Source organism: Camelus dromedarius, chromosome 1, assembly GCF_036321535.1.
Source record: "Camelus dromedarius isolate mCamDro1 chromosome 1, mCamDro1.pat, whole genome shotgun sequence".
In the NCBI taxonomy this organism is placed as follows: Eukaryota; Metazoa; Chordata; class Mammalia; order Artiodactyla; family Camelidae; genus Camelus; species Camelus dromedarius.
This window is the reverse complement of record NC_087436.1, coordinates 24,171,426-24,182,909: the sequence shown is the minus strand read 5'-3', so window position 1 is coordinate 24,182,909 and position 11,484 is coordinate 24,171,426. Positions and strand designations below refer to the sequence as shown.

At 43.3% G+C, this 11,484-nt stretch overlaps 1 protein-coding gene across 1 annotated transcript in view; it reads right to left on the bottom strand.

Moving 5' to 3' along the window:
• Positions 1–1,723: 1,723 nt before the first annotated feature.
• Positions 1,724–11,484, bottom strand: part of SETD7 (SET domain containing 7, histone lysine methyltransferase) — a 45,165-nt gene continuing 35,404 nt past the window's right edge. Inside the window, exon 9 of the mRNA XM_031465718.2 lies at positions 1,724–7,474. Coding sequence (XP_031321578.1) covers positions 7,294–7,474 — 181 coding nt within the window. The 3' untranslated portion in view covers positions 1,724–7,293. The remainder of the gene's footprint in view (positions 7,475–11,484) is intronic.

Sequence of the window (11,484 nt, the reverse complement as noted above, 5' to 3'; positions counted from 1 at the left end):
GAAGTCTAGGAGGGTTTTTCCTCCAGCTTTATTCTTTTTCTTCAGTATTGCTTTGGGAATTCTGGGTCGTTTGTGATTCCATATAAATTTTAGGATTATTTGCTCTAGTTCTGTGAAAAATGACATGAATAATTTGATAGGGATTGCATTAAATTGCTTCAGCTGTACTGAGGTGGGTTTTTGTTTCTTGAAGCTTGGAAGCATTCTGATACTTGCAAAAGTGAAAATTTGGTAGCAGTCTAGATGGAGCCATTTGTCTTTATGTACATTATGAGAAGTGAAGCTCTAAATTCAAAACTGTGGCTTTGGGTTTTCACAAAGAAACAAAACTTTAAGAAAAACACAGACCAATATGTTGTAGGGGAATTTGCATCATCTTTTTATAAGAAAGGCAACATTTGCTTTATAAAATACTTTTGGGGCAGAACTTTCTAAGTGAACAACCCCCAACCAGTCAGATGCATAAAATCCTTCTGAATGATTGTTCTCTAATTCTAATTCTAGAGCTGACCACTAAAATAATTTCAAGTCTAGTATGAATTAGCAGCCCAAATGGTCTGGAATGTTAAAATCCAAAGGCAGATATTCTGTAAGAAGTTTATGTGGGACCATCACTGAAACTAAAATAGTTGCGTCTCAATGTCCCTCCCATTGCCTTATTCTACCACCCTTGAGTCCATACCCATCTTAACCCACAACAGTTTCCAAATCCTTTACTTTTGAGAGTTTAGGTTTTGTTGTTTGTTTGTTTGTTTGTTTGTTTAAAGCAGAGGCACTGGGGATTGAACCCAGGACCTCGTGCATGCTAAGTGTATCCTCTACCGCTGAGCTATACCCTCCCCCGGCCCAGTTTAGCTTCTTAGACTTACCTTAGTTATATCAAAATTTTCATCTCACCCTTCTCCCCCACAAGGGGGGAGAATATTAATAGTGTGTGTTAGTAGGTGAAACTCTGCCTTGAAGCTCCAGAATGTAGGTGTGTCTTGGTCCAGGTGGTGGAGCCAACCCAGCACCGGTTTAGGTTGAGTCATCTCACTTGCTTCAGTGGAAGAAAGTGTGATAGGATCAAGGAACGGGCAACTGAGGGAGGTAAAATAAAGCAGGAGGGCTCGCACACTACTTCAGTTTGACCCCTCACTGCCTCCTGTGGCCTGGCACAGCCTACTAGAACTCACTGCTTTGGGGTCCTGGGCAGATGGCCCAGCTGATAGCAAAGCACTTTTATACCCGCTTTGTCATTGGCTTTGTGAACATTGTAGGCGAGAGTCTGGGAATGTTGACTGTGATTGGGCAGAAGTAAGGGATTCCTGGCTTCCTTGGTTCAAAGCTGTCCTAAGATCAAGAGGTGCCACACCACCTAACAACATTCCTGTATCTTCAACCACGAGTTGAAGGTGACCATTCTTCAGATATTCCCCCTGATCACATATCTCATTTATGTTTAACACCCTTAACATTTATGTAGTCAGTCAGGTACCTTTGGCTGATGTTGCTGATTTTTCTGGATTCATGGGTGTATGTGGCATCATGCCAAGTACACAGTAAGTTCCTAACCTTTCTGTACCCCTCCCTCGGGTCTTCCTATCATGCTTTGAAAATGGTAAAGGTTAACAATATTTTAAAACAACTTCAAATGTAAAGTTTGCTTAGTAATTTAAATATACGGGTAGACATGATATGAGAATTGTTACTGCCTTTCTGCCCAAAGGAAGACAATGACAGGTGATTGTATATTTTGTTTAATACTTGCATTGTTTCTATAGCGCAATTATAGCAATCTTTAAATTTACTTTTCATTACAAATATTTGTCAAGTTTTGTTTCAGAAACATTTTTCCTACTCTCTTGCACATGCACCCAGACACACTACAAAAAACTCATTCATAACACAGTAAGGGCAAACATTATTCATGTAAACATCTTTCATTAATTTCCCATAATTTAAAAAAATCATAGAATTATAGATATTGAATAAGGCTCATAGATTTAGTTCAGATTCCACAAAAGACCAATCAAAGATGCTCGTTAACTGTGATGAGGTTAACTTTTGGTTGTAATAAATGCCGAAAGCATTCCCCTGGCTTCCAATCCTTAAACATACCTCACAACCTAATCAATGCATTTCAGGATAAAAAGAGAATACAGAAAACCGAGGAGGAAAAACATTTAAAGTAGGGCACTCAGAACCATGAACCCAACTTTCTTCTATGAAAAGCAGACATGACGTAGTCCCTGTAGTTTCCCAATACATGAATTGAGATTAACGACAGTCATCCAAAATGTAACCAAATTGTATGTTAAGATACATCGGCATGTGTGTACATATTGCTAGTATACACAGTGAAAATCTGTCATCATATTTATCATTTCACTATATCCAGGACCGAAGTGGAAAAAAAAAAACAACCCACTCAAGTTGAATATCATTGTAAGGGAGTGTTCCAGTAAGAGTCAGGGGAGTTGGGAGGTATGTCCTAGGGATGTGATTGGTCTTGATGTTAAAACGACTTCTAACAATGATGTGTAAAGTCACAGACAGAGGAGGCAGGGATCTGCATTATCCAAGGATGTCTCTCTCTGGTTGGAAGTTGGGTGCTTGGGTGCATAGTCTCCCAGAGCTGAGACAGGAAGTGTACTGTGCTGAGAAATGGGCCCCTGGCCAGCAGCACCCTCCTCCGTCCTCTCTGCGAGGTGGAGGCCAGGAGGCAGGGACTGCTGGCAAAACCGTGAAGTCCCACCCGGGGGTCTGAACCCCAACTCCACTGAGGGCAGCCTCCCTGCCGTGTGAGACTAGGCAGTAAGGGTGGCGGTGGATGGTGGCCAGGAAACCCAGTTCTGAGGTTCACACGGCCACGTCTGGCTTCTGATTCTGCTGCCCTGCAAAGAAATTGTGCTCCGGATAACTGCACCGGTGTCTCTAATGCCTCTGAGTCACTCACAGGCCCCCAGAGGCCTGGAGTGATGTCACTAAAGGTGGTGACACACCTCCACGAGCACCTAACTTCCACCAGGAAGCGGCTGAGGCACTGGGGAAGCCTACAAGCTCTCTCCACGTCAGGTGCAACAACGCGGGGAAGTTGCCACGAGTCAGAGTTATCTGTAGGCTTTTGATTTTGTAAAAATCAAAGTTGATCTGCGTTCTATCTCAATAGACTCAGATAATTCTCACCAAAAAAATTTTGTAATTTGTTTAAATAGCACTGGAATAATTCAACTTCATTTAAATATATTCATTCTACCATGAAAATATTTCATACAAACATCTATTTACATACAAACACATTAAAATTTGTGAAAAGGGTTTCCATCCCTGTAGTTGTATGGCTTGAAATAGTGTCATTGCTTTGAATATGTCTGCACACACTTGGCAAAATAAAACCATTACAATTTAGTATTTTTAAAATCAAAATGGACACTGAAGCTTCAAATTCCTGAAGGGAAAGATCAAAGGGGAAAAAAAAAAACCAATCTATCAAGTTATCTCAAGTAGATGTAAATTTAATATATTTTGTAAACCTTTGATCTGTGGCAACTAAACATGACAACTATCAGTCTTGCAACATGGTTTTTGCTTGTTTTTCTAAAACAAAAGATGTCTGGATTCTAAATCACTACTCTTAAGACAGAAACTTGAGGCAACTGTTTTCAAACAAAGCAAAACAGAAAACGATACCTTTCCTGGAAGATCTTAAATGCATTTTGCAGTGAGTGATTTAAAATTTCATATATTAAAGGAAATTTACTCAAGTGCCACATACTGACTCACTGAGAAGACAAGCCTTGAATTCACTGTTCACAGTCACTGCAGTTTCACTTGTTATAATTAAATGTTGTAAATGGTTATACTTGGCCTCCACTTTGGCCTTTTCAGGTTGTTGGTGACAAGGAAATTATTTTTCAAGTGTGAAGATCCCCCAGAGGGCAAATCAGTTTAACTGCAGCCCCAGTCAAGTTCAAAGAGGTCTTGAACAACCGGTTTCCTTCTCAGTTTCTCGGGCAGACCAGGGATGAAGCAGGTTAAAATAAGAACAGGTCCTGCGAAACTCAAGTCTTCCTTGCCTGTTGCTTTTTTAATCTCATCATCCTTTGTGTTGGAAATTCAGTCCTTACAGTTGTTTATTTGTGAGTCCATTCAGATGCCCATTTGTGGACATACTCCTACAGATTAGTTCCTATTCCTAACTCTAACACAAGATAATATTTTGTCATAGAAAAGCAGCTAAGGAAAGAGCTAGTCATGCAGGAGCTGGACTGAGACGGCTCTGAGTGAATCTCCTGAGACCATGGCATCGTATGCCCTCCTCGGCGCCAGCCATTTTGGGGGCGAGCATACAGTTCCTTCTTTATTCCCCACCACATGGAATCGTCCACATTTCTGTTACGATGCTGATGAAACTACCTGCTTCCTGACATAATTCCTTCCACAGCAGATGTCCAGATTCAGTAGAAAAACACATCCCCAGGTTTCCCCCAGTCAGACTTTGGCTCACACAGGGAACAGAGCCTTATTTCCTCACCAGTTAATTCCTTTTGGGACCCCAACCCCCTCGACTGTTTTACCTACCTATCGACAGAGCACAGTGAATCTCAAGGCCCCCTTCTGAGCCCAACCTGTGACAAAGCCTTACATCTGGGAGTGTGTGTGTGTGTGTGAGAGAGACAAGGGGACGGGAACAGCAGAGCCAGGTATGGACGCAGAGTGATGGAGAGAGGTACCTGCAGAGGGTGCAGGAGAGAGGGTCCAAGGGGCACACACAGAGCCGGAGAGACCAGCAGGAGGGGAGGGAGAGAGGGAGGGGCCAGCTGGCAGGTGGTTATACAGGAACACCAGGCATCCTCACAGACAGAAGAGAAAGAGGAAGGGTCGGTGGAAGACACAAGAGCCAGAAGGACAAGGAAGAGTGGAGGAAGGATGGGGGTGGGTCATCTTGGGTGTATTGCTTCCTCTGATTTGTCTGAACCTCACAGACACACACTGCCCGGTTTTAAACCCAGAGAGTTACCGTTCACTATCTCCTTTGTAAAATGGATTCATTGACAACTCTTCAATCACTTTTATGAAAGAAAGAAAAGAAAGAGGAAGGGAGGAAGGAAGGGAGGAAGGAAGGAAGGAAGAATTCCACTTGAATGGGGTGAGTGAGTAGCCCCTTGGGATAGATATTACACCCCATGGCAGCCTCAGCCTCCACGGCACAGTATCGCCTCAGGCAGAAAATCCTTGGGAGTTTAGCTGCATCTGAGGTGTGACCTGCGCCCCCCGACCCCCGACTCCCTGACCTGGCTCCATGACCCAACTGACTGGGGTGAATCAAAGCCATCGTTCCATCCCAAAGACGGTCACTCACTGTGGGACTTGTTTGAAGTAAAGCACCTATCAGAACACAAGTCCCAAGACTCTGCCCGTCTGTCACAGTTTCTGTAACGGTCTCTTCCTACAGAATAGAAGCCATCCTATCCTGGTGCCCTTTCATCTGCAAGCTCTGATCAGTTCTCTTCATGGAAGATCTTTCAGGCAGCCCTCGTAACTTCTCATCTCCCTGAAATCATTGCCCCCTAGCTGCCTGCACTGCTGGGGACTGGGGAGCTCACAGAGGGAAAGGGCCACTTCTGTCACTGTCTTGAGGGCTGAATCCTGTGCCTGGAAGCTGTCAGAACTGAAAGTTGTGAGCAGCCCCGGGTCAAGTACTTTTGTTAAGTTCTTCCTCAGAGTGACGTGTAACTGACATGAAATGCAAACTTCCTCTTGCCCTTTTCTTTTCTCTCCTGCTCCCAGCAGGCCTTCCCTACTCAGCCATTATCACCACAGTGTGGAAGGCTTCAGCTTTCAAGACCAAACTGACTTGGTGACAGATGCCCCTGCGGACAGCTGCAGGTCAGAGTAAGTGCTGCTTTTCAGAGCCCCCCGCTCCTCCGAGAGGCATCTCAAGAAGACACAGCTATGGCTTGTGGTGAGGGCGCTGACAAAACCCCCAAATTCTCAGAATTCATTCAGAGCAATCCCAGTCATGTTACATACCTAGTTAGCTAAACTAAAAAACAGGGATTTTCTCCTTATTTCTGCGGTTGTGATTACACATGGCTAGCAAAATGGCTGAAATGCTATTGATACCGCTGCTTTTAAACTATACAGGTGTTATTTTTAATTCACGAGGCTTTGAAGCAGGGAGGTGCTTTGAAATTACAATGATGAAGAGTTTTAGCGTTAAGGTTTGCTTTGTACCTAGTGATCAGTATGTCTCTCTTAACAGTAGCGATTAAAATAAAAAACAACGAACATTTGAATTCTGTTTGAGAATTCAAGTTCGCTATTTGACTTTTGAATTCAATTCACTGTGCTACCAGCCAGACTGCTCTAGGTTATGTACATTTAATGTGTACTCAAGGAGAAAAAAAAACTAGCACTATTAAAGATATTGCAAAATTGCCACAGTTACTGCTTAGAAATACTAATTTCCCTCTCTTCTTTCTTAAAGTATATATTACAACTCTTCCATAACTTAATGCAAACAAAGTAAATTCATTTCTTCTCACATCTTAAAGCAAAGATATCTTTGTTTACATGCGAGAATAATAATTCTATAATAATAGCCCGGCCCTATGAGCCAGGCCTTTATATCAGGACATAATAATGAAACAGTGATATAGAGAGAGCCAGAGAGACCTACACACTGGCACTGACACGAGGTCTGTTTGGAAGCTTTCTCTTGTGAAAGATATCTAAGATAGAGGACTAAGGGGTGAAGTGACTCAAAAAAGTGGGGTTCTGTTTGCTAGGGAAAAAACAAAGCCATTCTATTGCAAGATACAGATCAAAGGTTAAAAGGCAAATTATACTACATTTAGAGAATAAAAATGTAGTAATTCTCTCTCCTCCAGATGGCGCGTATGCAAGCGTGATAACACGGTTTGCATTGGCCATAGAAATAAACCTCATGGAAAAACCACTGACTAAAAATGACTGAAAAACCCCCTTTTCCCTTTTTCAGTCTAATCATTTGGCATCTCTGAACGTGGTACAGATTTAGACTTGAACCACCCAAGAACATCACGCTGTCTGATGTCAAGCGCTCGGCAATACCTCTCAGTAGGGCGTCGTTGCGAGGCTAGCTAATTTTAAATCTGGTATGAGTAATACAGTCAAACCTAGTTAGTATTCGAGAAAGTCGTTGCGAACGCAGAGTGAGAGGATGTGATGTCACAGCATGAGCAGTCCCTGGTTGTCCCGTTGTCGGATGAACGTAGTGCATAGATCCAAGTTTCCATTCCAGGTCTCTGAAGCCCAGTGCCAGGCCTTTCACTTCTGCTGGGTGGCCTGGAAGGCCTTCAGCTCCACCTGGTACCACTCGGGGGCCTCAGGCCCACTCTTTCCCGGGGGGCTGTGGTCGTAGCCGTAGGCAACGGTGAGTTCCTCGTCGGCCTCCACAGCTCGCAGGGTGCGGATGCATTTGATGGGCCCGAAGCGGGGGTGGACAAACCTAGACATCAAGATGCACATGGTCATTCCCGGGCCAGGCTAGGAGGTGCGATGCAGCACCAGAGGGCGGGTGCAGGACTCACCCACGTGCTCTGCCCTGGACACCACTGGTAGGACCTCAGCATGTGGGCCACAGAGGAGCCAGCATCAGTGTGGCTGGACACTCCCAGCTTGGACACGCTCGGCTCCTCCACCCTGACCTGCTGAATCAGAACCTGCATTTTAACAGCATCTCTAGGTGATTCCTATGTACACAAAAGTTTAAAAAGCATGGCTCTATCTTCCTTTTTGAGCATATTTGGCACTCTATTTCTAAACTAACAATCAGGATCCAGAACAAAAATTCATTTTTTTAAAATTGAAATATAGTTGATTTACAATGTGGTGTTAGTTTCTGGTGTACAGCACAGTGATTTTTATACACATATATTATTTTTCACATTCTTTTTCATTATAGATTATTATAAGCTATTGAATATAGTTCCCTGTGCTATACAGGAGGACCTTGTTGTTTATTGATTCTGTATATAGTAGTTTGTATCTGCTAATCTCAGACTTCTAATTTATCTGCCCCTCACTTTCCCTTTTGGTAACTGTAATTTTGTTTTCTATGTCTGTGAGTCTGTTTCTGTTTTGTAAATAAGTTCATTTGTATCATTTTTTAGATTCCACATATAAGTGATATCGTATGGTATTTGTCTTTGTCTGACTTACGTCACTTAGTATAACAATCGCTAGGTCCATTCATGTTGCTGCAAATGGCATTATTTCACTCTTTTTATGGCTGAGTAGTGTTCCATTGTGTATACATAGATGCCACATCTTCTTTAAGCAGTCATCTGTCGATGGACATTTAAGTTGCTTCCATGTCTTGAAAGTGTGTCTTTAATGACAGTGCAGACTGTCAGCACCTCAGCTCGTCTGGCCTGTGGCATCAGACTACCTGGCTGTGCCTCGGGGCAAGGCTTTACCAGGGCACTCCTGGAGTTGTAAGAAAGAGCCCTTTTCAAAAGCAAAAGACTCTGTATTCCGTTCTGTACTAGAGAGAAAGTTATTTTCTAGCATAAAAGTAGATGACGATGTCTTTCCCAGAGGAGAGCGGAGACTGCTCTGCCATCCCGCTGCTTTCCTATTTCCTGTGAAGCATCCTGTAAAAGGAGCGGCATCTCATCCCATAACGAGGCCTCTCAGAACCTCTCAGAACCTCTCAGAAGCCAGGCTAACGCTGTGATTCTGTTCCTCTGCCGGAGGCTCCCGGCCTGGCTCACCTGCACAGCTCCCTGCTGAAGAACAGGAGCCAAGGAAGTATTAATAGACTGGTCTCTGCTAGCAGCTGCCGAAACCCAAAACGGACACATGGAAGGCACGACCAGAAGAATACTAACCTTACTTCTGTATGCATCTGGTCAAATCAGTCTCTCTCATTTACAGTTCCATTTTGAACAAAGGGCACTGAGACACCAAAGGAGAAGGTTCCAGGTGCTGCTTTGGATGGCACGCACTGGGTGGGAGAGGAGTATGTCTGCGGTGTGGGGACAATCTCACCCTCACTCCGAGGGAGCCTCTGTGTCCAAAGCACATTTGATTTGGGTCCGAAGACTCTGGTGTGAGTCCTGGTTCTATCCATTATTACTGCCTCCTTCTGGAAAGCTCACCTCTGTGTCTCTGAATTTCACTTTCCTCATCTGCAAAATCATGATAACACCAGTGATCCTTAGCCTCCAAGAGTCTTTGTGGTGACAAAATAGGGTCACATAAATAAAACACCTCACACAGTGCCTGGCACAAATCGAGGAGGCAACTTGCATCAGTTTCCATGTGGGTCAGCACGCACGGGAGTTGGGGAGAACTCAGCCACGCACAGCTCTCAGACCTGCTCCATCACCGAGGACATCACTGAGCCAGGGATGTGGGAATTCCTTATGAAAATCACAACTCCCTGTCTCTATATTAAATATTTTGTTAAAAAATAATACTCCACACAGTGGAGTACTACTCAGCCATAAAAAAGAATAAAATAATGTCATTTGCAGAAACATGGGTGGACCTAGAGAGTATCATACTAAGTGAAGTAAATCAGAGAAAGACAAATAATCATATATCACTTATATGTGGAATCTTAAAAAAATTACACATGAACTTATTTACAAAACAGAAACAGATTCACAGACATAGAAAACATTTATGGTTACCAAAGGGGAAAGGTCGGGGGAGGGATAAATTAGGAGTTTGAGATTAACAGATAACACACTACCATATATAAAATAAACAAGGTCCTGTTGTATAGCACAGGGAACTATGTTCAATATCTTGTAAAAGCCTATAATGGAAAAGCATATGAAAAAGAATACACATGTGTATATATGAATATATAGAAATGAATCACTTTGCTGTATACCTGAAACTAACACAACACTGTAAGCAAACTACACTTCAAATGAACAAATAATACCCTTGAAATGGGAATTCTAGTTAACCTTCTGACTCACTGAAAAAATCCCATGAGAAGCCTAAGAAGTATTGTTCTCTGGTCATTTTCTTGCTCATTATCCTTCTTTTCAGGCAGTAGAAAATGGACAGACTGAAAAGAAAGAACTCAGTCTCAGGTGTTGATTCTTCAAGGCAGCCCTAAGGCACAACAGTTAAGAGTGCTTCTCCACTTTGACCAAGAGCCCTAAGTTTTTCTTCCTTTTTTTGGGGGGGGAGGTAATTAGGTTTATTTATTTATTAATTTTTTATTAATGGAGGTACTGGGGATTGAACCCAGGACCTTGTGCATGCTAAGCACACACTCAACCACCGAGCTATACCCTCCCCCTGAGCCCTGCGTTTCTTGTTGGTAATCTGGGATCAGCAGTAATACTAGTTGCCCCATGGAGTTACTGGGAGGATTGAATGAGATCATGCACAGAAGCCTTGAGCACAGCGCCCACCCAGAGGAAGTGCTCAAGAAACACTGGCCGCATGATTAGCCCTCAGACCAAACCTCTGGGCCACGTAGTTCGGCCTCTTGTTGATAAGTTACCTATATTTACAACAAGGAAAGTAGATCCTGTCTATCTGTCCCCTTGGCACGTTGTACCAGACTACAGTTAAAACAGCTTCCAGAAGTGTTGTTCTGTTTATGTTAAAGTGTGCATAACAATACTGGTGATTTTAGAAACAAATGAATGCCATGAGTTAGATCTGATTATTTTTCAGGTAGTCTCCCCATGACCCGAGATAACTAATCATTCACATGAAGCTTGGAAAAAAACTCGAAACAGGGACGTGGCTTTGCACAAACGGTTCCTTCTCTTGTCTCCTGTGCTCTCTTCTTTTTGATGAGAAAAATCATGTCCTTGCAATGAAATCACAGGACTCATTTGTTTTAAGGAGCTAAGTAGCATTTGTTATCGTTAGTTACCACTGCTTTAAAGGGTTGTTGTTAAGCTGTGTGCAGCCTGGAACGATGATTTGGCCTAATTCACGCTGGCCATGAAAGCCTTGGAGTTAATAACAGTGTCAGTTTCATTTCACATGACACATGTCCTTTGCCATTTCTACTCGCCCTTTAAACAGAAGTTGTAGCTTCAGTACTTGTTAGTGGCTGCCAAGGAGAGCAAGTCACTGCCAGAGCAATTTTAAAGCCATCTCAGGGATACAAGAAGGGACATTCAAATCATGGCAATTTTCAGATTAAATGCACATGATCTGATCCTGCTTATGTTAACAAGCTAGAGGACGCTGGAATGCAAACCACAGCTGAGCAGAAAAGGCTGCACACGGCTGCCTGGCTCCCAGGAGGAACTGGCATTCTCAGGCTGAGCTAAGGACAGCAGCGATGAGCTTCCAGAGAATCCCAGCTGTGTCCTTTAAGGACTAGTCAGAGACGCCTGACTGGGAAGAGAGCCTTCAGGGGGCATGTGAAAACTACCAAAATATTTGTAGGGCTGCTAAGCAGAAGACAGACTGACACTGTACACAAGAAAGAAAGGGAGATAATTAGGGCCAAAGGCTGGATGTTACAGG